The following is a 27,951-nucleotide window of genomic DNA, read 5'->3' as shown; positions in this document are numbered from 1 at the left end:
GCCAGTCTAGACGCGGATCTTTTGGAAAATAAAGCCTTTTCTGAAAGATCCCTTATTTTAAGAGGGATAAGGGATCTTTCGGAAAAGGCTTTATTTTCCGCAAGATCCACGTCTAGACTGGCGCTTTTTTCCGGCAAAGATCCGTGCCGAAAAAAAAAACGGCAGCCATTTTTATGCTAATGAAGATTTAAATCCCCGCTTCATTAGCAATTGCGATATGTCTAATTTGCATCCCTTTTTGGTAAAAGGGATGCAATCTAGACGTAGCCAATGGGGGCTATTTAGCAGAGCTACACTGAAGACCTATATTGTGATCAATGTATACCTCCTGCATCTCCTGCCTGAGCCTCCTTTAGCACCTTAAAGCTTCCTTTCAAAAGCCTTTTCTTCTTGAAGCCTCGGCAGTCTGCACAAAAGCCCTCTTGTCCTGGATTAAAAGGTTTTGGAACCAGAGTATATTTTGACATTGTAAATATGACTGTAGTTGCAGCATACAAATCAGAGGAAAGACACTGTTTTATAAATGGTGTGCCTTGGAGAATCATTTATCTGTATTTACTGTCTCTCTTCAGCATTGCAACTCCGAGATAGTTAATTTTAGACAATTTTTAAATGTTTTCTAGGAATAGTAGGCAAAATTTAAAGAGGAATAATTTCTGCTCTTTATAACCACAATTGTCCAAAACTGTTACACCCATTTTAAACCCAGTTAGAAATTAGCGTATAATCCAAAAGGTGAAATGTGTTGCCAGCACTACACACTAGAGATGGTTTGATCAGCTGCAGAATCAAATGAGAAATTTTAAAAGATCACATTTAGAGTTTCTTCAGGGTGAGTGAGGATTTTTTAAAAATTAGAGACATACATAAGTACTGGCCTTTTTTAAATACCACAAAGCATTGCAGGGAAACTCATAAGACAGGATAGCCTGCTCACATAGCTAAAACAAGTAGGTCAAATTTTGATTTACAAATTCTAATATATGCTAAAAATCCTGTCTTGGGGTATTTTCCTTGAAACATATTAAAAAAAATCTAGATGTGCCCAGCAAAACAAGGCTGTGACAATGAAGCACATAATTAATGCCTGGAAAGTTAGGGTTTAGAGTTAGAGTTAAGATTTATAGATAAAGAAACTCTAGGATTTCAGGCATAGGTTTCTGAATGACACACTATGAGATACAGCAGAATCTAATCCCATTGTTAATGCAAACGGATACATTTAATGGATAAAGGAAACACTATGGAGTTTATCTTGATTAACAAATCATTTGATCCACCATCACAGTCTCAGAGGGAAATTGACAGACAAAAACACTTTCTCCTTTGCTAGAAAGAACAAAAATTTGAATCCAGCTAATATAAAAAGAAAAATCAAAACTGAAAAGAAAACCAGCTGAAAGCTTTGCTCACCAGAATAGAATGTTTCCAACTACTTTTCACCCAGCAGAATACTTGGTATAGAATATTGTAGGATTTAACTGAATTTACTTACTCTAGGTAGTCAGACAATTTGGTGTCCAGGATTAAGTAACAAAAATGTAGATGTAATGGAACAGGCCAGAATAATTTAGGATTGCTTAATATCAAATCTCAGGCTTTATAGTAAAATATGAAACTATGAACGGTATGTCCTACTTGCATTGTTCAGACATCTCAGGGAAACAGCTCCAGGTTTCAGAGGGGGCTTGCTCCATAACGTGGCTGCATCATATTACTCCCACACCCTTACATGATTTTACCACCCAAATGCCGAGGAGTTCCAAACAGATGACTCACAGGAAATAACAGGAGCTTGTAGGGAGGACTATGCTGCATGGGATTCTACTCTTGTAAATTTCAGCCCTGGTTTCACTGCGCATTTGCTCCCCTTCTTTCAGCAGAGCTAAATGGATCATTTTTGCTCATAATTATTGATGGTTCACTGTCAAAGTGAGATAGGCAAAAGGTGTGGAGTTGCACAGGGATCCATTCTTGGTTGAGTACTGTTCAGCACTCTAATCAGAGAACTGCAAAACTCAGAGAAGAGAAATACAAATATTTTTGAGGGTGGGAAAAATCCAATTAGTTATTGACGAAGGTGAGAATTAGAAATAAAAGCAAGACTCCTTATTAAGCATGAGGGGGTTCAGGTAGGAAAGAGAAGTGAGGCACCAATTAAGACTGGAGAATATTGCTTCTTGGAACAATATGGGCAAGGCAGTGTTAACAGAAAACAGCTTCTGGGTTGGAGTAGATGATAGAATATCAACTCTGGTAGAAGTGGGGCAACGGCATTATTGGGTTGTATTTCATCTAATTAAATCGACTGTTCTGATTTCCATTTGAATGATGCATTTTGTTGAGGGCGCACACAAAAAAATCCACAATTCAATCCTTACGAATGGTACCACTGCCCATTGGCTTTGATGCATTAAAATCATGTTTGAAATAAGGATACAGAATGGTATTTTAGCTTGCAAAAAAATACAAACAAATGTATTTTAAGCGTTAAAAATTGGTATAAAAACTAGTTGATTGTGATGTTCAGAACTATTTTGTGTTGCACAACTCCAAAAGGAATTACTTTTGTATTTCCACCAATGATGTAACTTACAGGTTAAACCTCCCTCATCCAGCACTCTCAGGACTTAATTGGTCCCAGGTGAGGGATTTTGCTGGACCAGGGGAGGTCATTTTTGGACTCCTGCCACTGGACCAGCTGGCCTCCCAGCTGGCTCCCCATCTCCTGCTGACCCATCGGGCAGCCATCATGCGCCAGAACTTCCTGAGCAGCTTCGTACACCACTAGGGCTCCCTGAGCAGCCTTGCACATGCTGCATGTTGAGACTCCCAGCTCTGCTGGGCAGCCACACGCCGTGTCTCCCAATCCCGCTAGGCAGTCCCACTGCCACATGCTAGGTGGCCTCACCATCAGCTCCCCATGGGCAGCCTACTGCCCTGCAGCGATCCTTACTGCTGGTCCTCCACTGGAATACACTGGTCCTGCAACATCCATGCTAGACCATGGATATTGCCAGACCAGAGGATCCTGGTTAAGAGCTTCAACCTGTACAATGTAGTTCCATAGTGCATGCTATGTGGATTTACATGAAGAGATACTAAGTACTTGTCCCCCAAAGCTGAATTTTTTGTTTAGTGAGGTCTAACTATTACAAGGAAACCTTAGTCAATGCATTTCAAATGCAGTGTTATCAATAATTGATTAAAAAAACCTACCATGGCAATGCACATAAGCATTTGTGATGTACCAATTGGAAGTGTGCGCAAAGCGAATTGAGGCTGCCCTCAAGATGTGGCAATAAAAGCCCAGTTTATAAGGACAAGTGTGTAGAACCTCAGAATTACAAACACCTCATGAATGCAGGCTGTTCATATCTCTGAAGAAAATGTTAAGGTTCTTTCAAAAGTTACAACTGAACATTGAATTAATACAGCTTTGAAGTTTTACTATGTAGAAAACCACCACCAATCATCTTAATTGCATGAAACAAGCATAGAAACCATTTCCTTACCTTGTCAGTTGTCTTCTAAACTTTCCCTTAATTTTTTAAAGTAGTTTACATTTAAAACACTGTTGTACTATATTGGTTTTTTCTTCCCTTCCCACCATCTCTGCTGCTTTCTGATTGAATACTTCTGATTTTAGATGGGGTGTGTGGCTGACTGGTGAGTTCATAACTCTAGTGTTTGTAACTCTGAGGTTCTACAGCAGGACTGGACAAGAGGCAGCCTAGAGACTGGATCCGACCCACCTAACACTTTGACCTGGCCTGCAGACTGCATTTGGTCGCTTTCTATTTTTATCCTACTGCCTGTGCCAAATGGTGGCTCTGGCAGCAGGATCCTATTTCAATGGCTCACTGCTCCTGATGGCAGAGCAGTCCCAGCAGAGGCTGGAGCCACAATCCCTTTAAATTGCTGTTATTTAAAGGGCTCTCAGTTCTTAGCCCTGCTGCTACTACTTTGCCTAGTAGCCACCCAGGAGCAGTGGGTGAGTGCTGAGGCTATTTAAAAGGCTTGCTGCTCTGGCCCCTGCTGGGATTGAATTGCAACCAGGAGTCCTTTAAATAGCCACAGCAACCCTGGGCGGCTGCCAGTAGTGGCAGGGCTGGGAGCTGTAAGCCCTTTTCTGGGTTTTTATTACAAAGCCTCCAGATCCAGTCAACTGGGGTGAGGCTAGTCACCATCCTTGCCCCTTCCAGGGGGTGAAGCTGACCCGCTGAGCATGTACCAACATTCATTAAGTGGCCCCCTGAGAAAATTATTGCCTACCCCTCTTCTACTGTACAGATTTAACCTCTCAAATCTGGGACTCTCTGGTCTGGCAACATTCATGGTCCAGCAGAACCACAGATGATGTTGGACCAAAGAGCCCCAGCCCCAGGAGGCCCTGGCAGCAGCCAGAGCACCCTGGCTCCAGGGAGCCCCAGCAGTGGCAGGAGCGTTCTAGTAGCATCGGGGCTGGCAGTAGAGCCCAGAGCAGCTACAGCAGGGAGCAGCCCAGGGAGCCCCACAGCCCAGAGGAGCTGGTGGCCTGCAGTGGAGCATTGACCTCTCCTGGTCCAGCAAACTCCTTGGCTCAGGACTGCTCAGGTCCCAAAGGTACTGGTTCAAGGAGGTCTAATCTGAACTTCAATCCTTATGGAGGGCAAACACTACAAAACAAAACCCAAAGTCTGCCACTCCTCTGGACCATCCCATTTAATTGCTTTGTAAAATGTTTGTATTTAAGCTAATATTAATTGAGTAAAGGCAGGCAGTAAATTAACATATGTGGATAATTTTAAAAGAGAGTTGTCTAAATGATCAGTAAAATTCTTTTAAAGATATGTTTTAAAATGTTTGTAATCTTAAAACCAGTACTATTTTAGTACATTTAGATGTTTTAAAAAATGCTGAACTAAGTGATGTTTGCTGGGAGTTGACAAGTTATCGAAGAGATCTGTAAGTTGTACCAGGAGTCAATAATTGTATTCAATTCTTGGGATACTTATAAGACTATCCCGGGAAGATAGTCAAACTGTTCAATCGCTTGTTATTTTATCTTCAGGAAAAGCAGGTATGTTTTCTGATATTCTGTGCAGCATCCCACATTTTTATGCAGACATTAAATTTTGGTGCAAAGATGACAGAATTCAGACTAGAAGTTGAACAATAGTATGACATAAATAGACACTGCAGATTTGTCTTTAGGACAGATTTTTACACCTCTCTCTCAAAAAGCACTGAAAAACCTTCCACCAACAAAGCTGACGTGATGTCCATAGCTTTATTTCCCCACAAGGGTTCATTCAATTCTGCATAAAGATTATATATACAGCCTGAAAACACAAAGTTAGCTTTGAAAACTACAGCAGACATTGCATATTAACAGCATTAAACAAAGGAGCGAGTGATACAGAGAGGAACAAAGAACATTCTTCCCACTAGAAAAGCAGAAGAAAACAAGGCACTTTCAGTATGTACAGAACAGAAACAAGCTGTACTAAAGATTTCATAAAGCTGACCCACAGTACTATAGCAAACTTCTGTAGCAATGAGTAAAATACAAAAAGGCACTACTTAATCTTCCCACTCCCTGAAACTCCATTTTCTCAAAAGAAATTAGCCAATTGAACTTGGCACAAACGAGTCTTAATTATCATAAAGTGCATCACCTGGCTTAATACATTTTGAAAAATAGGCTATAGAATGTTTTTTAATAATATTCCCATGTGTACAATATATTGAAACAAAAATACATTGCAATTAGATTCAACCTAATTATGAATGAAGAAAAAATATGGCTTTTTTTACACAAGTCATTCAGTTATTTTCATATAATCTACAGTATTTTTTAAAAAATCCAAGTATGCATGCATTAGCAAGATAAGAGGTAGTGTTTTGGATAAAAGGCAAAGTTATTGATTTTATTATTAAGTGGGTGTGTGACAAAGGTATAGTGGGATTTTAAAGACACGTTACTGAACAATAATCAGCTATTACAACATGCTATAATGGGGTGAACATACACAATGAGTGTGGGTTCTCATGGCTCAGTCCTTTCAGAAATGACTACATGCTTGTTTTATTAAAATATCCAATCATAATCCCATTTCATAAATCCTTTTTTGTCACTGCAAGTCTTATTTTATTGCATTAAAATTCCAGAGAAATGATTTTCATTTAGAACTTTAAAAACACAGGAGCTAATATAGTCTTATTAAACCCAGTAATGTTATGTTCATCTTTACTTCAATGAGCATTAATTAATTAATATGGCTATATAAGAATGTGAAAAAATATTAAATAGATGAACACATTAAATGTATCACAGCTATAGCACCATGTGATACGTAACAGGCTAGAGTAATGTGATTGGTGACTACACATACATAGCTTTAGTCACTACACTAGCAAATCATCATGATACTCTGTGTTCAGTACTTAAGAGTCTAGGAATAGCTGAATTTAGCCCTAATTCGATTGTGTAATATATTAAATATATAAAGGCTGGATAAAACTTAAAGCAGCAATGAGCGTATTTCCTACGTCAATAATTGGTAAAGATCTGTTTGTGTAAACAATCAATGTGTGCACTCTTGCTTTTGCTGTAAATTCTTTACAGTACTGCATGCTTTTACCTACAAATAGTCTGTCCCAAGCATTATGAAACGTTTGAAGGTAACGACAGCTGATGTTAGTTTATTCCTCTTCATCAGCAGTATACGCTACTTCAGCAACTTCAATTTCTGGTAAAGAGTTTTCAGTCAGTGAACCACTCCAGCACGCCTCATGAGTCTCTTTATCAGAGCTGCAACAAACAGATCAATATGTATGTCATACAGAAACCAGTTTGTTGTTCCATATTCATTTAATGCCTCCCATCTGCAAAACTTGCTAATTCTATTACCCATGGCCAAATCTACAACCTCCTATTCTCCTTATCAAACATGTTGTACAGCTGTTATTAGGGATGTTAAATATCGGTTAATTGGATACTTGAGTAACCTCATGAATTTTTATTGGTTAGTCGACTATTCTATAGTCCCTGGGGATAGGGCCAGAAGCCAGCGCGCTTACTCCTGAGAGGCCCCCCTGCCACTCCGCACTGCTGCTTCTGTATCAGAGGCAGCAGCATGGGGTGCCAGGCAGGAACTAGTCTCTGAGGGAAGCCAGTTTAAAAACCAGCTACTCTCATGGACTGGCTGCCTGTTGCCCCATGACACAGAGGCAGCAGCATGGGGTGGCAGCAGTCCCTGTTCAGGGGTGGGTCTGAGCTCCCAGACCTGACACAGGTCAGAACTGAGCCAGGCTGTCTGCCCGCCTCCTAATACACTTTAAATGCAGAGCCACAGTGGGGGTAGGTTCTGGACGCAGCGCAAGCCAGGAATGAGCTGGGCTGCTGGCCAATCTGCTAAAAAAATTACTGACAAGGGAGAGAGAGGGAGGGAAATGAGTGTAGTAGTCTATAGCATTAACCTATAAGTTTTTGCTTATTGGTTAATCGACTTCACTATTACATCCCTAGTTATCTTGAAGTAAACAGTTTTGTGCTACGAAGATGAGTAGTAGGTCTATAAAGTCAAGTACTTTAAAATACATTAAGTTAAAAAAAAAAAAAAGTTGCACTTACCAGCTGTCATCTCCCAAGGCACCCTGATCTGCTTCTACTGCAGAAGACTCCACCTCGCCACTGCACTCACTTTCTTCTCCTGACATTCTACGTGTTTGCCCTTTTCCTAAAGACAAATCCCTACAGCAAATTAAAGAGACACATTTATGTAGAATACGCTATATTTATATCAAAATATCCAGTAGTGAATCAGCATTTGAAGAGCCATTAAAATTTCATTTTAAATTGGACATCTTATTTAGAAACAACTATCATTTCCTATATTTACCCTTCCTTTTTTTTCTTTTATTAGAAAGTTCCATAGTTTATACAGGACCTTTGTTTTTGAGCTGCTTATTCCTCACTTGAATCTAATTCTCTGTCTTTCAAATCACAAACTGACTCTGATGTCCCAAACAGAGGGCTGCGATTTCAGGTAAGAGATTAGCAGCAAATGCAGATTCATGTTTAACAATATTTCTCAGGTTCTAAGGCCAGAAGGAACCATTTGTGATAATCTAGTCCGACGTCCTATACAACACTGACAATTTTCTATGGCCTTTGATGGAAAACAAGCAGTACTAGTGCATTTAACACTCAGCTCTTTTCACAAGTTTACCTAAGCAGGATGGTGTTCTATTAACAATGAAACACAGAAAGGTTAATGGGTCCTTCCTACAGCATAGTGGGTCAAAAGTTACTAGGTCAGTGGCAAGTTCCTGGACTAGAGGTCTTGGATAAAAATGGAAAGATATATTTGACACAACTATAACATGAATAAAGTACAAAGCTGCGAATTTTTTTACATTATTCAGTGATTCCCTTCTCATTCTTCTCTGTACCTCTAATTTATTCTTTTCCTGTCCAAAGAAACATCTCCTCCAATCCCTTCCCTTATTTAAAAAGAAAAAGTAACTTCTTTCAAAGTAGAGTGTTATAAAAAGAAGACACTGCAGTTGGATGGGAACTATTTAAAATGTGTTTGAAAACAATCTTACTACAGTTTATTTTAAGATTGGTTGAAATTTAAACTATAGAAAGCATAATATTTATCTTTGTTTATTGTGACTGATGGCTTAAAGTTTTCCTAATTTTGTTTTGTTTTGTTTTGTAATAGCTGTAGTAAGAGTTCCTCAAACAACTTTCTTATCATGCTAATGACTAAGTTCATGCAGCCAACATCCTATCTATTGTTTTAGTGAACTTGTATATGCCATAGTACACATCCCTAGAGCTATTAAAAGTTTCTAACATAGCTCTGAGGACTCATTCCCTTCCACATAAAATTCCAGAATGATGGACTCAGCAGGTCCTATGGAACTCTCAGTAATTCAACATCACCCCAGGTCTGTGGCACACTTTAGTAGATATTCACCAGAAAATTTTATAATGAAGCTCTTCTACTTTTTCTTTGATTTAAAGAGCTTTGAAACAGCACCACAAATTGTCTGCCTGCTGCAGCACACCAAAAACCTCAGAGCAACCAAGTTAAAACTGTAAACACACAGGAAATACAAGAAATAAAACCACATTCTAAAGCAAATCCGACATACTAATTGTTCTGGTCCTCACCTCTGGGAAGGGACTCCATATACACCCAGGACTGCAGAGGCCAAGGTAAGACTGTACTAAACAATCTTACATGTTCTCTCTCCTCTTAGAGGAGGTGGAACAGTACGATTGACAAAACAATTTAAAAACCAAACAGGACTCCTCTTTGGCGAGCCCATCAATATCTGCGTTATTTAAAACATTGGCTTCTTCACAGTCAGTTCACTGATTTATCTCGATAGCTATTAACTTCAATCTGTGAAATTCTGAAAATAGTAAAGCCACAATATACCTAATTCTCTTCTCTATAGTCTCTATATGAAGTTGTTTTTCATTTAATAATTTCTTCAGTGAGTCCACTTCCCTTTGTTTTTCAAGAAGTTCTTTTTGGAGACGGTAATTAGTTTCCTCCAGTGTTTCACAAAAAGCCTAAAAGAAAATTTCAAGGTTAGTTGCCAGTAACTCCAGTTGAGTGTATGACTTCTTTTTAAAAATGTATAATAAGTACTGGTCCCCTGAAGAGTTATCTAATGAGTTTTAAAAGTTGAACTTTTGTCTTTAATAAGGAGATGTAACTTGACTTTGAACAAATTTTTACACCACATCACAACAAAATAATTTTGCCACATCACACCACTGACATTCATGTAGCAAGTTGCAAAATAAACACAGGATTGACAAAGTAGGCCTCCATACTGCAAGGTAATCCTTGAATGTATACCCTACTGAATTCTGCAGTGAACTCTCTCCAATTTTAATGTATAGGGCTAAAATACACTGCACTATATCCATGTAGTGCAGGATATGTACAAGTCTTGGCATCTAGCCTACTGTTCTATTACTGTTAGCAATAAGCCTGCCACCAGTAATGAGCACTTTTGCTTTAATAATATATGTCTTCACTAAATAATGAACCCATCCAGTTCACCAAGAGGTGAACTTTTTGGTTTAATAATACATGCAGTTAACCCATAGATTCACTGGACTTACTAAATGTGAACATTTTAGACAAGGCTATGCCCTATTAATGTCAAAAGTAATACAGTTCATATTAGTAAAGTTACTGCTATGGTACAGTAAGATAATGTCAGCACTTCTATTGTTTTATTGTTTGTATTCTATTATTTTTCACAGGTTTAAAAGTCACCTTTAAAATGTGTTTTGGAAAGATAATGTATTTTACTTCAAAATATGAGTCCATTGCTTATTAACAATTAAATTGGTTGCAATATTTACAGTTATAGATTCGAAAAAACCCACAAGGTAACCCCAGTTCAGGAGACATTTCTGTACATGAAAAGATAACTTTTTTCATTACTTTATGGTTTAAAACTTAATTAATCTTATTGGCTATTTTATGATACAGGGGTCAGCAACCTTTGGCTCTTGGTCTGTCAGGATAATCCACTGGTGGGTCACAATACATTTTTCTGAGGCTGACAGTCTGCAGGGCCACTTCTGCCCACCCCCACGCTCCCAGTGGCTGCAGTTCACTGTTCCCAATGAATAGGAACTTCTGGAAGCACTGTGGGGTATAGGGACATGCTGTTTGTCACATCCAGCAGCTCCTATTGGCTCAGAGCAGTGTACCACAGCCACAGAGAGTTGTCGGGGGCTGTGCCAGCTCACTATCACTGTCAGCAAACTGTCTTGAGGCCCACCAGTGGATTATACTGGCAGGGCAAGAGCCAAAGTCTGCCAACCTCCGATAAAGTAAATTAATCTTAATTTACCTAGGCCATTAGAAACACATTGCCAGACTAGTAGTAGTTTTATGCATACATGTTATGAGCAGGAATAGTCTTTCAGGAAACACATGACACCCCAATCAATCATTCACAATGAACATTTTCCGTGAACTTATAGCAATCACTCCAATTAACCAGGCATTCCATTTCAGGAAGCCAATTATGTGGAGTATTCAGGATTTAGGGATTGGTCATTTTTCGGCCTGTCCATTAATTGTAGTTAACACATGTAATTAATGCAAAACATTAATCATGATTAAAACTTAATCAGTTTTAATCACACAAACTACCAACTGAAATATATTAAATATTTTTGAATGTTTTTCTATATTTTCAAATATATCAATTTCAATTACAACACAGAATACAAAAGTGTGCAGTGCTCACATTTTTATTACAAACATTTGCACTGTAAAAATGATAAACAGTATGAACCAAATTGAAAAATACAAGTACCGTAGTGTAAACTCTTTAATGTAAAAGTGCAACTTACAAATATAGGGGTTTTTTTTTTGGTTACACAACTGCACTCCTACCCCATTACTAAAGGATGTAAGTTTTTACATATTTGTGGGAGATAATACTGATCGCTTCTTATTTGCAACTAGCAGATTTACCTGGTGTTGCTCAGGTCCATAACTCATTTAAGGAAAAAAAAAAAAAGGAAAGGAAAGGAAAATGTACAAGCCTTATTTAAGTTAACTGTATTTTTCAAAAATAGTGCTAGTTTTATGATGGTAATTTTTTCAGATTTCTTAAAAAGGGATTGTTAAAATTTAATTTTTTTTAGTAATTCGTTTTAAATGGGAATTCCATCAAGTGTATTTTTGTCTTTATCCCTATAAACTCTTATAATCCACTATGTTTTAACAATTTGGTTTCCAATAACATTTTCTTCTAGTTTTCAAACCTTCAGTATTGATTTAGCGGTGTCAAAACAGAGCACTATCCACATTTCTCCACTATCTCTTTACTCTAACGTTTAGAGAGAAGCAATGCTAGTCCAGGTTCATCCTATTTTTCTGGCTCATCTTGGTTCAGTCTCTTTCAGTATTCAGTCAGTTATTTCAATTCTGAAGACTGTACTCACTTTAGTTATTGTCTGTTTTCTATTTGGTTTTATGAGAAGCAATCCCATTCCAAGCACTTAACATTTTCCTTGCACAAACAGTTACATTGCTTTAAGTCAGCATTTCCCAAACTATGGGAAAAAAATACCGGGCCTTAGCATGGCTGCCAGGGTTTTCCGGGCTCCCGGACTGTCCGTGCAGCGCTGGGTTCCCCAAGCCCTCAGCTGGGCTGGGCGGATGCAGCCGTATGTTTCAGGCTCCTGGCAGAGGTATAGTGAGGGTTACCAGGTGAGCTCTTATTGTTGGCTGTGAAGGGGGGAGGAGGGGTTGGATATGGGCCACAGGGAAGCAGGGTCGGGGCAGTGGAGGTGCCCGGGGGAGATAGGGAGGGGAACCGGCCGGCGGAAGCAGGGCTGGCCAGGAGAGATCGCGGGGGTGGGAACTGGCTGGCGGGGGCAGTGAAGCTGGTGGGGGAGATCGTGAGGCAGGGCTGGCCAGGGGAGGGGGGGAAAGGGGGCAGTGGGGCTGGCCAGAGGAGATCACGGGGGTGACTGGCTGGCAGAAGCAGGGCTGGCCAGGGGGCGGGAGCAGTGGGGCTGGCCAGGGGAGATCGCGCGGGGGGAAGAACTGGCTGACAGAAGCAGGGCTGGCAGGGGGGGTGGGAACAGTGGGGCTAGCCAGGGGAGATTGCGGGGGTGGAAACTGGCTCACGGGGGCAGTGAGGCTGGCTGGGGAACTGGCCAGCAGAAGTAGGGCTGGCAGGGGGGAGGGGCAGTGAGTCTGGCCAGGGCAGATCGCGCGTGGGGGAGGGGGGAGACCAGCTGGCAGAAGCAGAGCTAGCTGGGGGGGGGGGGGGCGGGAGCAGTGGGGCTGGGCCAGGGGAGATCGCGGGGGGGGGAAGGGGGGGGAGAACCAGCTAGAGAGGGCAGCAGGGCTTGCCAGGAGAGATTGGGAGAGAATCGGCTGGCGGGGACAGCCGGGCTGGCTGGGGGAGGGGGGAAAAAAGAGAATCGGCCAGCGGTGAGCAGGACAGTTCAGGGCACAAGCAGATCCTAAATAAAAATTTAAAAGCAGTGCCTTTTAAATATTCCCACTGCTGACAGTGAGGTTTAAAGGCACTACAATGTGTCAGAATGGAGAGAACCTGGTGCACTCACCATCCGGAATGAGAATATGGATAAAAAAATTCCAAAGATGGTGTCAGCTTTCTGAAAATAAATGAGTCCCTTCTCAATACATGATGTGGTGGTGCAGGGTTTTACTGGATTACAGCCCATTTTTCCAATCCATATTCCCTTAACTTGCTGGTAAGAATATTGTGGGTAGCCGTATCAAAAGATTTGCTAAAGCTGTGTCTGGGGGCTTTGGAAGGACCAAAAACATCATATTTGCATATTTATAATTTGTTTAATGAATATGCAAATATATGTTACCGGTCCTCCGAAAGCTCGTGAATGGATTTACTGGTCCCCGTGTCAAAAAGTTTGAGAACCCCTGCTTTAAGTTATGATCAGAAAGAAGCTGTATACTGAATTTAGCACTCCTAGCTCTTACCATTTAGGAATTCTTGATCAAGCTAAAATCTCTAAAATATATAGTAGATGTCATCTGAAAGGAAGAATAGGTGTTTCCATGTAACTTTTGCAGATGTCATTGCAAGGTATTTACATGCCACATACTGAATATTCATATGCCCCCTTATTGCTTTAACTACCATTCCAGAAGACATACTTCCATGATCATTGGTGGGGGGAGGGATAGCTCAGGGTACGTCTACACGGCATCCCTAGTTCGAACTAGGGATGCAAATGGAGACAATCGAAGTAGTTAATGAAGCGGGGATTTAAATATCCCGCGCTCCATTAACATGATCTCGCCAGCGCGCTAGTTCGAATCACAGCTGATTCGAACCAGGAAGTGCGCGCCGGGACGCGTTAGTTCGGACTAAAGCCCTTAGTCCAAACTAATGTTACTCCTCAAAAAATGAGAGAAATGGTCAGAACTTGGGTGCTAAGTTTTTTCAGGTGGTAAAAAATTTGGCCTAAATAATTGCATCTACATTTAAGATTCCACCAGTATTAGTATGAATTAATTTGAACTAGTGAGATTATTTTTAAATTTCCCAATTCAGATATAGCTTTGAACAGCTATGACTCAAATTGTTTATGACTTTACAGAGGTAAACCATCACTTCAGACTGCATCCAGAAACAAACTGGCAGAATAAGTTATAAAGCATCATGATATTGTGCTTCTCCAAAAAACACTGCTGAAGAGTCCAATGAATGGAAATGCAAGCAGGGAAGACTGCTGCCACAACAGACTGCTCAATCTGAGTCAGTTATTTTATCAGTAAAGTAACTCAGCATGCAATTCACTTACTGAATTTAAACAGCCTGGACTAACTATCTGCTTACCACTTGGAATACTCCTGCAATAATTTTGTCCTGTAGCTGGTCTTACTCTAAACTGGACCTTTGCCATCAGCACTTCAGTTATCTTCCTGCCCATTTCACCTGTGCCAACAACTAGTGACTTACTGAAGCAACTTCTGCCAACAAAATTGGGGAAAAAGTATATTTAGGGATCACTGTATCAATTAAGGATGTTAGATATTGTGTATTTTAGTAATAGTGTAGCTACAACAATTTGTATAATTTATATCAGAGGCCGCAGGGCAGCAGCAGCAGCCCCTGTCCACAGAGGATCCAAGCTCCCCGTGGACAGAGGCTGCTCTAGTATCTGATGGAGCAGCCTCTGTCCACAGCAAACCTGGGCCTGCCATGGAGATGCTGCTTTGCAGCAGCAGTCCCTGTTTACAGGGGACCTAAGTGCCCTGTGGACAGAGGCTGCCCCAGCATCCCGCCTGCCCCCCTCCCGCACTGCTGTCTCTGTATCAGAGTGCTGGGGTGGATGGATGCGCTGGTTCCCGCCTGCCCCATCCCCGTTGCCTCTGTGGGAGGCAGCAAGAAGGGGGCAAAGATGGCTCCCCACGCGTATGGGCTCCTGCCTGCTCTCCCCTCCCCTGCACTGAGGTAGCAGCATGGGGGGTGGTGATGCAGGCAGCTCTGTGAGATCTGGTGCTCCCACCTGCCCCTTCAGGCAACAGGGGGTGGGGGAAGGCGACACTGTGGGAACTAGCACGAGCAGGAAGCCAGCTCAAAGTCAGCTCTCCATGACCATCAGCTCCCACCTCTCCCCACCTGCTGCCTCCAATATAGAGACAAGAGGGTGTGTGTATGTGTTTATGTTTAGTTTGGATTAACTGATAAACGTAGGTTTACCAGTTAATTGTTTATAGGTGTATATACTAACATCCCTAGTATCAAGAAAGCAGGAAAAAAGATTATTAATAGGCCCAGATCATCAAAAAATAGTTAGCCAGTTTTAGAATTAAGCACAAACATTGAGGGCATGTCTACACAACGAAGATCAACCCTCCAGAGGTTGATTTTCTAGTGCTTGATTTAGCACGTCTAGTATAGACCCCCCCAAATTGAACTCTGAGGGCAACCCCCACTGGCATTTCATACTCCTCGATCTGAGAGAATGAGGGAACCCAACGGGAGCTTATGCTTCCATCAGACTCCAGCACTGTAGACTCTGCGGAAGCTCGGCTTAAGATAAGCCGAATCTAGCTACGCATTTGGCATAGCTGGATGGTGTACCTTAAGCTGAACTGCCTGGTCTAGTGTAGACCTAGGCTTGCTGTTTTCTGACTAAGAATGAGTGAAAGTCTACCCCAGCTACCCAGGAAAAAGGCTAGATGTGAAACAAAAATGTTGTTGAAATATTCTGCTCTATTTTGCTAGTAGTTTATAATACTCTAAAAACAAACATGATTATTGTTCTGGATTTACTATTTGTTTTTGTCACATGATGTTATATAGCACTTACCCTGCTCTCTTCGAGGCTATCAAATGGACCTGGTGGATCATCCAAACAAAGAAACTCTCTCACTGCAAGGCTTCACCACCCAAAAAAAAAAAAAAAAAATAGCATACATTGAGCTGAAGTGTAAAAGAAACTTGCAACAACATCTAAAGATGAAGACAGCTGACAGGTTTCTGCAAGGGACTAATGATTTTGTTCATTAAAGGAATCAATCTTTTTCTATTATTCCTGACAATGTACATGAGTGTTTATATAGTATTCTTTTTATGCCACGTTTATTTGTTTAGCCAGTAACAGTACTATTCATTTCTCATAAGATTTTGCATCCATGCATATTATATATAAAATCCATAATATATCTGTATCTAGATCTAGATCTAGATCTATACACACACACACACACACACACACACACACACACACACACACACACACACGGGAGTTTGTAATTTCTCTAAAACTCAGAAATCCTTATTTTAATCTACAATTTGTCAAGTTACTTTCCAGGTACCTTAAATATTTAACAATAAAGTTCTCCTACTTTTTAAATATTAAAAGGTGATCTAAGATCACAATAGTACTATGTAGTAAATGCTAGAACCTATACATATGGTTCTACATAAACACAAGGGTATACCAAGATGGGTCTATTTGCATGATCCCAATCCATTAATCCATATACATAAAAAAAAAAATGACTGAATTAGGTGTTGCATGGATGAATTACATGTGAGTGGGTTGTATTGCGTCATTACTAAAACCTGTATTTTGTACTTGATTCTAATTTGCTAAAAAAAATTACAGTAGAAAACACAGGATAGACACAGCAAGGAATCAATATGACCTATTGTAAATAGAAGTATATATTTAGCAGACTGAGTACTTAGATGTAATTATTATGCTTTTTGGTTATCTTGTTTCCAACACAATATGAGCTTTGCAGTATTGGTCACATTATTCTAATCCCACATTTTGTAATGTAATAGAATTACTACCAAAATAATGTTGAAACTATATGGTTTTAAATACATTTAAACTGTGTGAAATCAAAGGTAAAGATATTAGAGGACAATGGTGAGCAGCAGTACTTCTGTGTAATAATTTTTCCGTGTTATCCATACTCAAACTCATTCAACACAGCTCTCATAAAAAAAAAAAAAAAAAAAAAAAAAGACTATTTCAAGCTATTGACTGTAGAACCAGGTAAAGATGGTCAGCTTTTTAAATGGTCAACTAAACAAATTGACACCTTGCTCTAATGTTTTTCAAGAAAGCCCAACTTGGCAACTTTCTAAGTTTGAGTAACTATTTTTACATGTGAAAAGTGTTGGATTGTTTTTTCCCCCTCTAGATATAATACACTAATAGATCGCTCTGTAATTCAATTTATCATGGCTGGAGCAAATCTAAAATTAGCAGTTGGATTAGAACTAGCCTCAATACATAGGATTACAGAGTGATTTGAAGTACTATATAAATAGTTAAGCCTCAAAATTCTTAGGAAAACCTATTTTAATTGCAGAAAACCTTTGGTCTGACCCAGTATGGCAGTTCTTATGTAAAACTGAAAAAGATAGGTTGCACTGGTCATAATTTGAATAGGAGGGAAGTCTGAAAAGTCCTATAATGGAAGTCTGGATGCATTCTTAACTTCAGAGTCAATACTGCGCCTCTAATGTGGTCTCAAACCTCCACTTAATCTATACAGTAGCCAACGGATTTCCAAGACAGGAATTGTTTAGGGTAATGTAAGGGGTAGTGCTGCCTATTGTGATAAAAGAAATGGAGTGACTGGGGCAAGTGGAAATTTAAACTTAAAATTAATGTTGCCAATATTTAGAGAGGGCAGTCTCAAGAGGGGTCATTCAAAAGTGAGTTGAAAAAACTTTCAGGAAAAGTTTACAGAAGCAGGGGATCTTGTACATTTCAAAGGAGGAATGTGGAAGTGCCTATCGACTAGTCAATTAACTGCATTTTAACATCCTTAGCTCTGTCCTATTAAAGACTGGATTTCTATTCCTGTCTGATGCGATCTTGCACAATTTTTCAGTTATCTTACACATAAAAAAATGTGTGAATAATAATTACACATTTGAAAGGGGCATGCAACAAACTCAGCTAATATAGGTGGTGAAATATACAAAAACATTAACAGCAGTCAGTGCAAGACATGAGACAACTCAGTGTCTCTTGGCTTCAGATACATTCCACTACACTATTAGATATTCTGTTGTAGAACAGATCTCTCTCTAAGATGCATGACCGACCAGTTAAATATAAGAGTCACAGAGATGTGAGGCCCTTACTAGATCTACAGATGCATGGCAGGAGAGTAAGGGCTTGTCTACACAAGAATGTTATACTGCCATAACCAGGGCTTGACAAACCCCGGCGAGAGCTACTCGCTCGCCCTGCACCACACATGCGCCAGACTGGCACTGCGCATGTGCGACATGCCGGTGAATGGGGCGCACGGAGCGACTGGCTGAAATCTACTCTCCATGGGCAAGAAGATTCAGCGGTTTGTCAAGCCCTGGCCATAACTATACTAGTATATAGTTTTATCAATACAACACCCAGAGTTTAGACTGTTACACCAATATTGAGGGGTTTTCTACAGATACAGCTGTTCCTAAATGGTAAGTGGAGTAATTATACCAGTATAACTCCAGGAATAGTAGAACTTTCCCTGGTGTAACTATTTTGTTAGAGGCAAACAAAACTGTAAGGACAATTCTAAAACACATGACACACACACACACACGACACACACACACACACTTTAAAGACAGAGATGTACAACTTGACCAAGTAACAATTGTCAGAATCATAACTACATTTCTTAACTTTACTTCATATAGAAAACAATACTTTTACTAAACAGTTTTGTATTCAATTTCTTCGTGATGGCAGCGGTTGAAAAAAAGAGAATGTAACTGTTTAATCCCAGAATGTATAGTATACTACAGTGTACAAAATTTGATTGCAGACTGAGCTGACCAGCAGAAAAACCTATTTTATTCAGGTTCTTGTGATGCAGCCATTATGATGGCCAATTTAAATACTTGGTCTCCACTGCCTTACAATCTGAGTACTACCCAACTATTTAAAAGAAATAACAAGTCTTACTTCCCAACTTGATGAACAGCTTGATTAGTGTAACATTCCCTCCCATGTACAGGGTCTATGTAGGAAGAACTTAACGGAGGAAAAATGAAGCTTAAAAAGGTTTTGCACTTAGCTCTGAAAGTGGGAAGGGCCATGAGTAGTCTCATATCAGCGGGACTCTTGAAATTTGTATTGTATTATGGAAAACCAGAATATAGAAATACTTGTGTTGTTATATCACTGCTAAAACTAACTTGCATAGTGACAGTGTTATATAGTATAAACACCTCACATCTATTCACATGGAGAAAAGTGATTTGTAGAGTGGCAGCATAGGATCTTAAAACTGTGAAAGCTTAACATCATCTCATTCAAATATAAATTAAAAGTCATATTAATTCTATATTCAGCACAAAGAAATAATCCCTGAATAAACATGCTTTGGTATTTGTTTTACATTTACATTTAAAAAATGCGTAGTTTTTAATTAACCATATAAGATACAATATACCATAATTTCCTCTTTGGCTTACTGCAGAGCACAAGCCACCACATTGCCAACAAAATTCTATACCATATTGCTTATCTGAGCCTAGAGTGGCCAACTCCAGGTGTTAGTTGTATAACGAAAAAAGTGACACACGTACCAGTTAGCAATGTCTTTGTGAGCTACTAAATTCTGCAAGAATGCTTGTAGTCCCAACTGTCGATCTTCCAAGAAGTCAGGATTATAGTTATCCTTAAACCAGCGCTTTGGAGGAAGAGCCAATCGAAAGCCTGGAAACATATCTTTTAACTGAAAGAGAAACCAAAGGCAAATGAAGGAAGACTACAAATAAAGTACGTACTGAAATACTCAATTAGATAAACCACTAAGCAGCTCCCCTCCTTTTAGGATCAGAAATTCCCTTCCACCTCCATTGACTTAAGTACCATGAATATTTGGCATGCATAAAATGACTAATCCACATTATTGTGTAAAGTTCTAATCACAGCTTTGTCATTCATTGTTTGGCCCTGGACAATCAACTGACTTGTCTTCTCATCCTTCAGATGGAAAAATGGAGGAGGTACTCACCTCACTAGTGTGTTCTGATGCTTTATAATTCATAATGGTATAAAAATTAAAGTACTATATAAATGAGTAGTATTACAGAGTCAAACAGTTGCATACAGTTTGTAAAGCACATTAGGATTCTTTGGGATGTATAAAAGTATAAAAGCCATTACAAATCCAGAGGAATGCAAGTCACCCTTTTTTTGGGTCAGCCAACTGAAATCCGTTTTGAGGCACTTCGGGCATAGAGCATTCATATTTCAAGATACACAGATACAGCAAAAATCCCAGTGCAAAATATTTTGTGGCATATATTACAGCAATGAACTGTTTTTGAAGAGTCAGAAATACCTATACATTTTATATATTTTACCAGAATATAAAAAGTAAGTGTGAAAATTAACAGAAGTTCCTGATAACAACCAACCGTCCAAAAGAAATAAAACTTATTTTTTCAACTATGCACAATGATACTGAACTGAAAATAAATGTGAGTATCACAACAGAATTTGAGTCTGCTTTCTGAACAGTGATATAAACTCGAGGTGGGCCCAGAATAAAGAAACACTATGTATAGATACTATGTACACATTCCTTCACCTAAAGTCTGGTGCTCAATGAGTCACTTATGAAATACTGCAGATAGACATGTGTCTGTGCTTACAGACATATGTCGTATCAATTACTGAGTGCTGTAGGCAGTTAAAAACTATTACATGACAAAAACAAAAAATATATTGCCTAATGGTCTACTCCTAGGATAAATATCACCTTTATTTAATCCAGAAACCTCCATTTTTAATTTCAGGAATTTATAACTATCTTATGAATTCCAGTACTAACCTCGGTGAGAGGTTTTAAAAAAGTGTAATGTTCTCTTTACTTCAAGAGGATTCAAACATTAACATTTTAAAGAAAAATTCCAAATTAGGCCAAAGAAACTTTTGAAAGGATCTGAAAAGCGTGAAATTCTGCAAGTGAAATAAGACAAAACTCCCTACTAAAGTAGTTTTGCCTTTAAAACAAACAAAATATCTTTGTATGCTATGATGTAGGCAAAAAAACTTAGGAAACCTGAAGTAAAGGCTTTATATTAATGGCCTTCACTCACTCTTAACAAAACAAGACTCCCATGCCAATATCATGTGAAAATTTAGTCTTAGTTTCCAGTATTGACAATCTATATCCTAAGTAATATCTTTTGTAGTGCCTTCAATCCCTTATCTACAAAAGAAGGCTAAGCTTCTCCACCAAAACAAATCAGTTTTGACCTGAAGGGAAAGAGTGTTGAGTTAAATCTCTACATTTATCAATTTTTGGCATGACTAACAAAATGTTATTTGTTAGATGGATGACGAGGCCGCTAGCAACTAAATTGAAGCCACTAACACTATAGCTAAGGAAAGGGGGGAAAAAATGAAGGGAGAAGGTATGATCAGGCTGTAGCTCTTGCCAAAGCAGTACACAGAAAGATGGAGTTAAGGCTCTGAAATGTGTTCAACAAAACCCAACTACAGCAATTCCCATTTAGTGGTCTTCTAGTAGTTTAAACATTTATTGTATTTTGACACTCGATGTTATACATGTGGCCCAGAGCACTGTTCTTCCAAGTGTTTCACAGGCCTGATTTAGGAAATCCACTAGCAGGCCTGTGCCATTTCATTCAGCTAAAGGATCTGCAGCCACGGAGCCTCGTGGTTCCGGTTTGCTGATTAGACCCAAGGGAGCCACAGGAAGCGGCAACACAGACTGCTTCCTATAGGCTGGAATCAGTGAACCGGAGCCACGAGACTCCGTGGCTATGGACCCTTTTGGTAAACAAAGTGGTACAGGCCCATTAGTGGCTTTCCCAAAGCAGGCCTGCAGAACACTTTGAGGACTACTGGCCTAGACAAACACAAGGGAAATGCTGTATATGTGCAATGTGCCAGTTGTTACTTAAGTTCCAAGACAATAACCAAAACACAGGTTATAACTATTACTGCTCACAAATTTCTTTGGGTCTGTGTGCCTAAACCATCTCTTGATTGGTTAGTCAGAAAAAAACGAACAAAGAGGAAGACTAGAACAAGTAAAAATAATTTAACAAAGATGAAGAGACAAATTATAATGTGTTTATAAAAACAAAATGAAATATCAATTAACACACCGAAGAGGAAATAGAAGTGCCAAATAGTTAAGAGACAAAAGCAAAGCAGTTACTCTTGAGAATAAAGAGGAAACATAATTTCTCTTTGTAGACTTCCATACTCCTAAACGGTGGGATATGTGAAAATGTGTGTTCTACAAATATTAAACAATTTTGTCCAGCAGAAATTCCAGAAGTTCATAGTAAGAGGCTATTATTTCTATAAACTTCAACATTAAACTGCTGCTCTCTTCAAAATTAGCCTTTATTTTTATGTCAGCTTCTTGTAATTAAAAATCAGTACTTATGGACTCTATTCACTCCCAAATCTCTGAAGACTAGCATTTCCCATAAACATCTAGGAAATGCTTTTGGTGTTCATATAAATCAGGAGCATCAACTTATACTGTTGAATAATCAATACAATTCTACTGCACTAGAGGTACCATAAAAATGAGGAAGCTATATAAATAATATCACTTTTGTAAGAGAAAGATGGAGTTGAGGCCCTGAATGTGTCCTGGAAGACCATCTAATTCACATTTAGTGGTCTTATTGTAGTTTAAACATCTGCTGTATTTTGACACCTGTTACACAGGTGGCCTAGGACAGTTCCATGGAAACACTTAGAGAAACACTTTACCCGGCCGCACCGGTGTGCTTGCTTACTTACAGCCACGAAGCCTCGTGGCTCCAATTGGCTCCGTTTCATCCTTTGCAGCCAAGAGGAGCTGCGGGAAGTGGCGTGGGCCAAGCCACCGCTTTCTGCAGCTCTGCTAGGCTGCAAAGATCGAAATGGAGCCAATTGGAGCTGCGAGGTTCCGTGGCTGCAGCACTGGTAAGTGAATACACCGAGGCGGCCAGTTAAAGTGTTTCTCTAAGGATACGTCTAATCTACACCCCTCTGTCAGCAGAAGGATGTAAATTAGACATATTGAAAGTGCAAATGAAGCCAGGATTTAAATATCCCGTGCTTCATTTGCATAATGGTGGCCACCACTTTTTTCGAAATGGAGCTTTTCCAAAAAAGCAGCGGCCGCCATTATGCAAATGAAGCACAGGATATTTAAATCACGGCTTCATTTGCGCTTTCGATACATCTAATTTAGCGGGCTCCTCAAGCGGCGGTGAGCCCTGCTCACCAGCCGTGCGGTTTTGCGAGCTGCCCATGCGCAGATCGCACTGTGCTGGCTTGTAATCTACTCGTCACGGGCGAGTAAATTACATGATTTGTCGAGCCCTGCTAATTTACATCCATCTGCCAACAGCGGGGTGTAGTTTAGACACACCATAAGTGTTCCCACAGAACACTTTCAGAAACATTGGCCTAGAGGATTAACCAACCAAAGACTTATTTTAGGGCTGTCAACTGACCTGCGTTATGCCTGCAATTAATGCAGGACAGGATTAATGCATTATTTTTTTTAACGTGTTAATCACAGGAGTTAATGCTGCGTTGCCCCTTTGAAGTGGCACTCCAGCGCTTCAAAGGGGCAGTGCAAGCATAGCCCCTTGGAAACACCGCAGCACTTCCAAGAAGTAGCGCTGCATGGAGTACAGGGTTAGCTGGGGACTCCTGCTGATCCCGGGTTCCATACAGTGCTGCCCTATTGAAACACAGCTGCGACGTTTTAAAAAGGAGGAGCACACAATTAATAGTGCGATTAAATTTTTTAAGAACATACATAAGAACGGACGTACTGGGTCAGACCAAAGGTCCATCTAGCCCAGTAGCCTGTCTGCCGACAGTGGCCAGCACCAGGTGCCCCAGAGAGGGTGGACAGAAGACAATGATCAAGCGATTTGTCTCCTGCCGTCCCTCTCCAACCTCTGACAAACAGAGGCCAAGGACACCATTTTATCCCCTGGCTAATAGCCTTTTATGGACCTAACCTCCATGAAATAATCGAGCTTCTCTCTAAACTCTATTATAGTCCTAGCTTTCACAGCCTCCTATGGCAAGGAGTTCCACAGGTTGACTACACGCTGTGTGAAGAAGAACGTTCTTTTATTAGTTTTAAATCTGCTCCCCATTAATTTCATTTGGTGTCCTCTAGTTCTTCAATTTAGGGAACTAATAAATAACTTTTCTGTATCGGCCCTCTCCATACCACTCATGATTTTATATACCTCTATCATATCCCCCCTCAGTCTCCTCTTTTCTAAACTGAAAATTCCCAGTCTCTTTAACCTCTCCTCATATGGGACCCGTTCCAAACCCCTAATCATTTTAGTTGCCCTTTTCTGAACCCTTTCCAAGACCAAAATATCTTTTTTGAGATGAGAAGACCACATCTGTACACAGTATTCAAGATGTGGGCGTACCATAGTTTTATACAGGGGCAGTAAGATATTCTGTGTCTTATTTTCTATCCCTTTCCTAATAATTCCTAGCATCCTATTTGCCTTTTGACCGCCGCTGCACACTGCGTGGAAGTTCTCAGAGAACTGTCCATGATAACTCCAAGATCTCTTTCCTGACTTGTCTAGGGGACCACAGGTTTTTTAGCAGGCTTCCTGCTTCTAATGTACTTACAAAACATTTTGTTATTTCTTTGTGAGTTTTTGGCTAGCTGTTGCTCAAAATCTTTTTTTGCTTTTCTTATTACATTTTTACACTTGATTTGACAGTGTTTATGTTCCTTTCTATTTATCTCACTAGGATTGGACTTCCACTTCTTAAAAGATACCTTTTTGTTCCTCACTGCTTCTTTTACATGGTGGTTAAGCCATGGTGACACTTTTTTAGGTCTCTTGCTATGTTTTTTAATTTGGGGTATACATTTAAGTTGGGCCTCTATTATGGTGTCTTTAAAAAGTTTCCATGTAGCTTTCAGGGATTTGGCTCTAGTCACTGTGTCTTTTAATTTCTGTTTAACTAACCTCCTCATTTTGTGTAATTCCCCTTTTTAAAATTAAATGCCAGGGTGCTGGACTGCTGTTAATTGCTTCACAGCCCTACTTTTATTCAAGTGTTTAATATTAAGACCCTACACTCAGATATATACCCATTCCTTTTATTACAAAGCAGTAAAATAATTTCACTTGACAAAAAAAATCCTGTTTTCTAAAAGTGGTAATTCCCAGTATTTTCCAGTCATTAGCATAAACATTTTGGCCCATAGCCCACCTGCCTCAATGCAAACCTTTCTGTAGACCAGATTCTTTGGACAGTCGCTAATGCAAACTCACCATTAATTACATAATTTTGTTCAGGGGTCGACAAATTATGGAAAACCCTACTTGCCAGACAAAAAAGGGACTCGCCACCCTCCACCACAAAAAGTGTTTTTTAAATGGCATAAATTCCTAATAAGAATAAGAATAATTACTAATAAGTTATTAATAAATATCTTATAAACCTCTACCTTTTCTCTCCACTGCCATCTCTCCTCCCCATGCTTCATCAGCTCCCCTGGTGCCTGCTGCCCCCCCCAGTCCCTCACCCTCCTCTGCTGTCCTGACTCCTGCACTTATCACTGCCCTCAGTCTTCCTGAGACCTGCCCCACTCCACCAGCCCTTCTCTCCCCCCTGTGCCCACTCCTCCAGTAGCCCCACTCTGATCATGTGAGCTACCCCTCCTCGTCCCCTCTTCTAACACCTCCCACTACACACCTGCCCTGCCTCTCTCCTCTGGTGCTGGTCCCTCCCCTGTATGTGTCTGCCCTTCTGCTTCACCCCCAGAATCCCTTGGCACCTGTATCCTCCTGGTGCCTTCCCCTTCCCTCACTGCCCCTGCCCCCTTTGCCCTCTTTTTCCCTGATACCCACCCCCTCACCACCCTCTGCTCCCATTCCCCTTATGCCCCTGCGCCCTCGCACATGCCTTGTTCCATCCCCGCCTTCCTCATGCCCACCCCTTCTTTCAAGCCTTTTCCCAGCACCTCCCCCTCCCCCTTCTAGCCCCCAGTGCCCTTACCCTCTCTTCTCCCAGCATCACCCTGTCCTCCCTCCCACTGACACCTCCCCTCCTGCCCTTTTCCTCATTGTCTACACTTGGCCCCCTGGCATTTGTCTCTCCTGCACCTCTGTCTCTTGGTGCCTTCCCCTTTCTTCTTCTTCTTCTCCTGACCTCCTCTCCTCTCCTCCCCTCCCCTCTGCATAAGCCCCTTCCCCATATTTTTTCCCTCCCCTCCCCACAGCCCAGCCCAGCTCCTTCCCCATGGCCAGCTTTAGGTTTTTTGCTGCCCCAAGCAAAACATTTTTTGGCTGCCCCCCCCCCCCCCTTTTTGTTGTCTTTTACACGTTTGCATTTTGCAATGGGTTTTTTTGTTTGTTTGTTTTCATTTTTGTCCCGGCATTTTAGCCCTATAAATAGCAAATAGCATTTTCTTTCTTTTTTTCCTTAAAGGCAAAGGCGCTTCAAGTGAACTCTCCCTTTCACTCGCTGCTGGGTCACAGCAACCTTTTCCCTGCCCTGTCCGCCCCTCCCTATGGACAAGCACCCTTCACTCCCGACCCACAGGGGGAGCAGGGTGCAGGGACAGCACAGAGCCAGAGGGGTGCAGAGAACAGTGGGGGAGTACAGGGGTAGCGTGGAGAATGGGAGGCACAGAGCCAGAGGGACGCAGGGATAGGGAGGAGCAGGGTGCGGTGGAGGCACGGGAAATGGGAGGGGCAGAGTGATCGGGGTTTAGGAGCAGTGCAGGGAACGGGCAGCACAGAGCTGGGGGGGCAGGGATTGGGGGGGAGCAGGGTGCTGTGGAGGCACGGAGAATGGGACGCAGGGAATGGAAGGGGCAGAGGGATCAGGGTCTAGGGCAGTGCAGGGAACAGGCAGCACAGAGCTGGGGGGGCAGAGATAGGGGGAGCAGGGTGCGGGGTGCAATGGCAGCGCAGAGCCAGAGGGTCACAGGGAAGAGGGAGAGCAAGGGGTCCAGGGAGCATGGGTGGCGCGGGGAACGGGCGGCGCAGAGACAAAGGGGGGTTGGGGCCGTGGCAGGACTGGAGCCGATGGGTGGGCCCTGGCTGCGCCGCAGCCAGCTCCCAGGGACACGCATCCAGAGCTGAGCTGCCACGGCTCTTTAAAATCAGCGAGGCCACATCACGCCAGTGTCCTGGCATCCCGCCCCACCTCCTCGCGCCAGAGCTGCATGCAGGCAGCCTGGTGGCAAGAATCGCCGCTCTTCCCCCTTCCCAGCGGTGCTCTGCTCTTCCACTGGCCGGTGGATCGGATGGAGCTGCACCGCCCGTAGTGCAGGCTTCCGCCAGCCCGTCACAACGGCCCACCGGGTCAATCCGCCCCTGCACTTGCCAGCTGGTAAAATCTACTCACCACAGGTGAGTGGGCGAGTGTATTTGTCGAGCCCTGATTATGTTAATGCTGAAGCTATGGAGAATGATTTAATTTAACCAGTAAGAAAGGAATTATTAAAATTTTAAATAGATTAAGTGCTTTAAATTGTTCATGTTATTTAAAATGAAGATTGATAAACTAAAGTAAAATATTAATTTATGTCCAACCCAAAAGGTTTCAATGTTTTCTTTATTTATGGCACGGGTGGGGAACCTTTTTTGGATCAGGGGCCAATGGCCCACAGAACATTCAGTGGGGACCACACAAGTGAGAAGCAAAAAAAAACCCCTCCAAAAACCGCCCAATTCTCCCTGTGTGGCCCCCAAATGAGACACCTCACTCCTCTGGCCCTCCATTTCACAGAGTGAGGGGGAGGAACAGGGAGGACTGAGGTTCAGGACTTCCCATGGGCCAGATTTACTCTTCTGGGGTTCCAAGGTTAGTGGGGAGGGACCAAATATGAAGGGTTCAGTGTGCTGGACAGGGCTGCCAGTGAATGGGAT

At 41.3% G+C, this 27,951-nt stretch overlaps 1 protein-coding gene across 5 annotated transcripts in view; it reads right to left on the bottom strand.

Moving 5' to 3' along the window:
• Window positions 1-5,253: 5,253 nt before the first annotated feature.
• Window positions 5,254-27,951, bottom strand: part of SNX16 (sorting nexin 16) — a 33,277-nt gene continuing 10,579 nt past the window's right edge. For all 5 annotated transcript variants that reach the window (XM_075920460.2, XM_075920462.2, XM_075920463.2 and 2 more), the window contains 5 exons: window positions 19,615-19,763; window positions 15,863-15,932; window positions 9,441-9,577; window positions 7,619-7,738; window positions 5,254-6,796 (listed from right to left, as the gene is read on the bottom strand). In XM_075920460.2, coding sequence (XP_075776575.1) covers window positions 6,688-6,796; window positions 7,619-7,738; window positions 9,441-9,577; window positions 15,863-15,932; window positions 19,615-19,763 — 585 coding nt within the window. In that variant the 3' untranslated portion in view covers window positions 5,254-6,687. The remainder of the gene's footprint in view (window positions 6,797-7,618; window positions 7,739-9,440; window positions 9,578-15,862; window positions 15,933-19,614; window positions 19,764-27,951) is intronic.

This window comes from Pelodiscus sinensis, chromosome 2, assembly GCF_052426305.1.
Source record: "Pelodiscus sinensis isolate ZL-2025 chromosome 2, ASM5242630v1, whole genome shotgun sequence".
Classification (NCBI taxonomy): domain Eukaryota; kingdom Metazoa; phylum Chordata; order Testudines; family Trionychidae; genus Pelodiscus; species Pelodiscus sinensis.
Note: the sequence above shows the minus strand (reverse complement) of the source record. Positions and strands in the feature narration are given on the sequence as shown.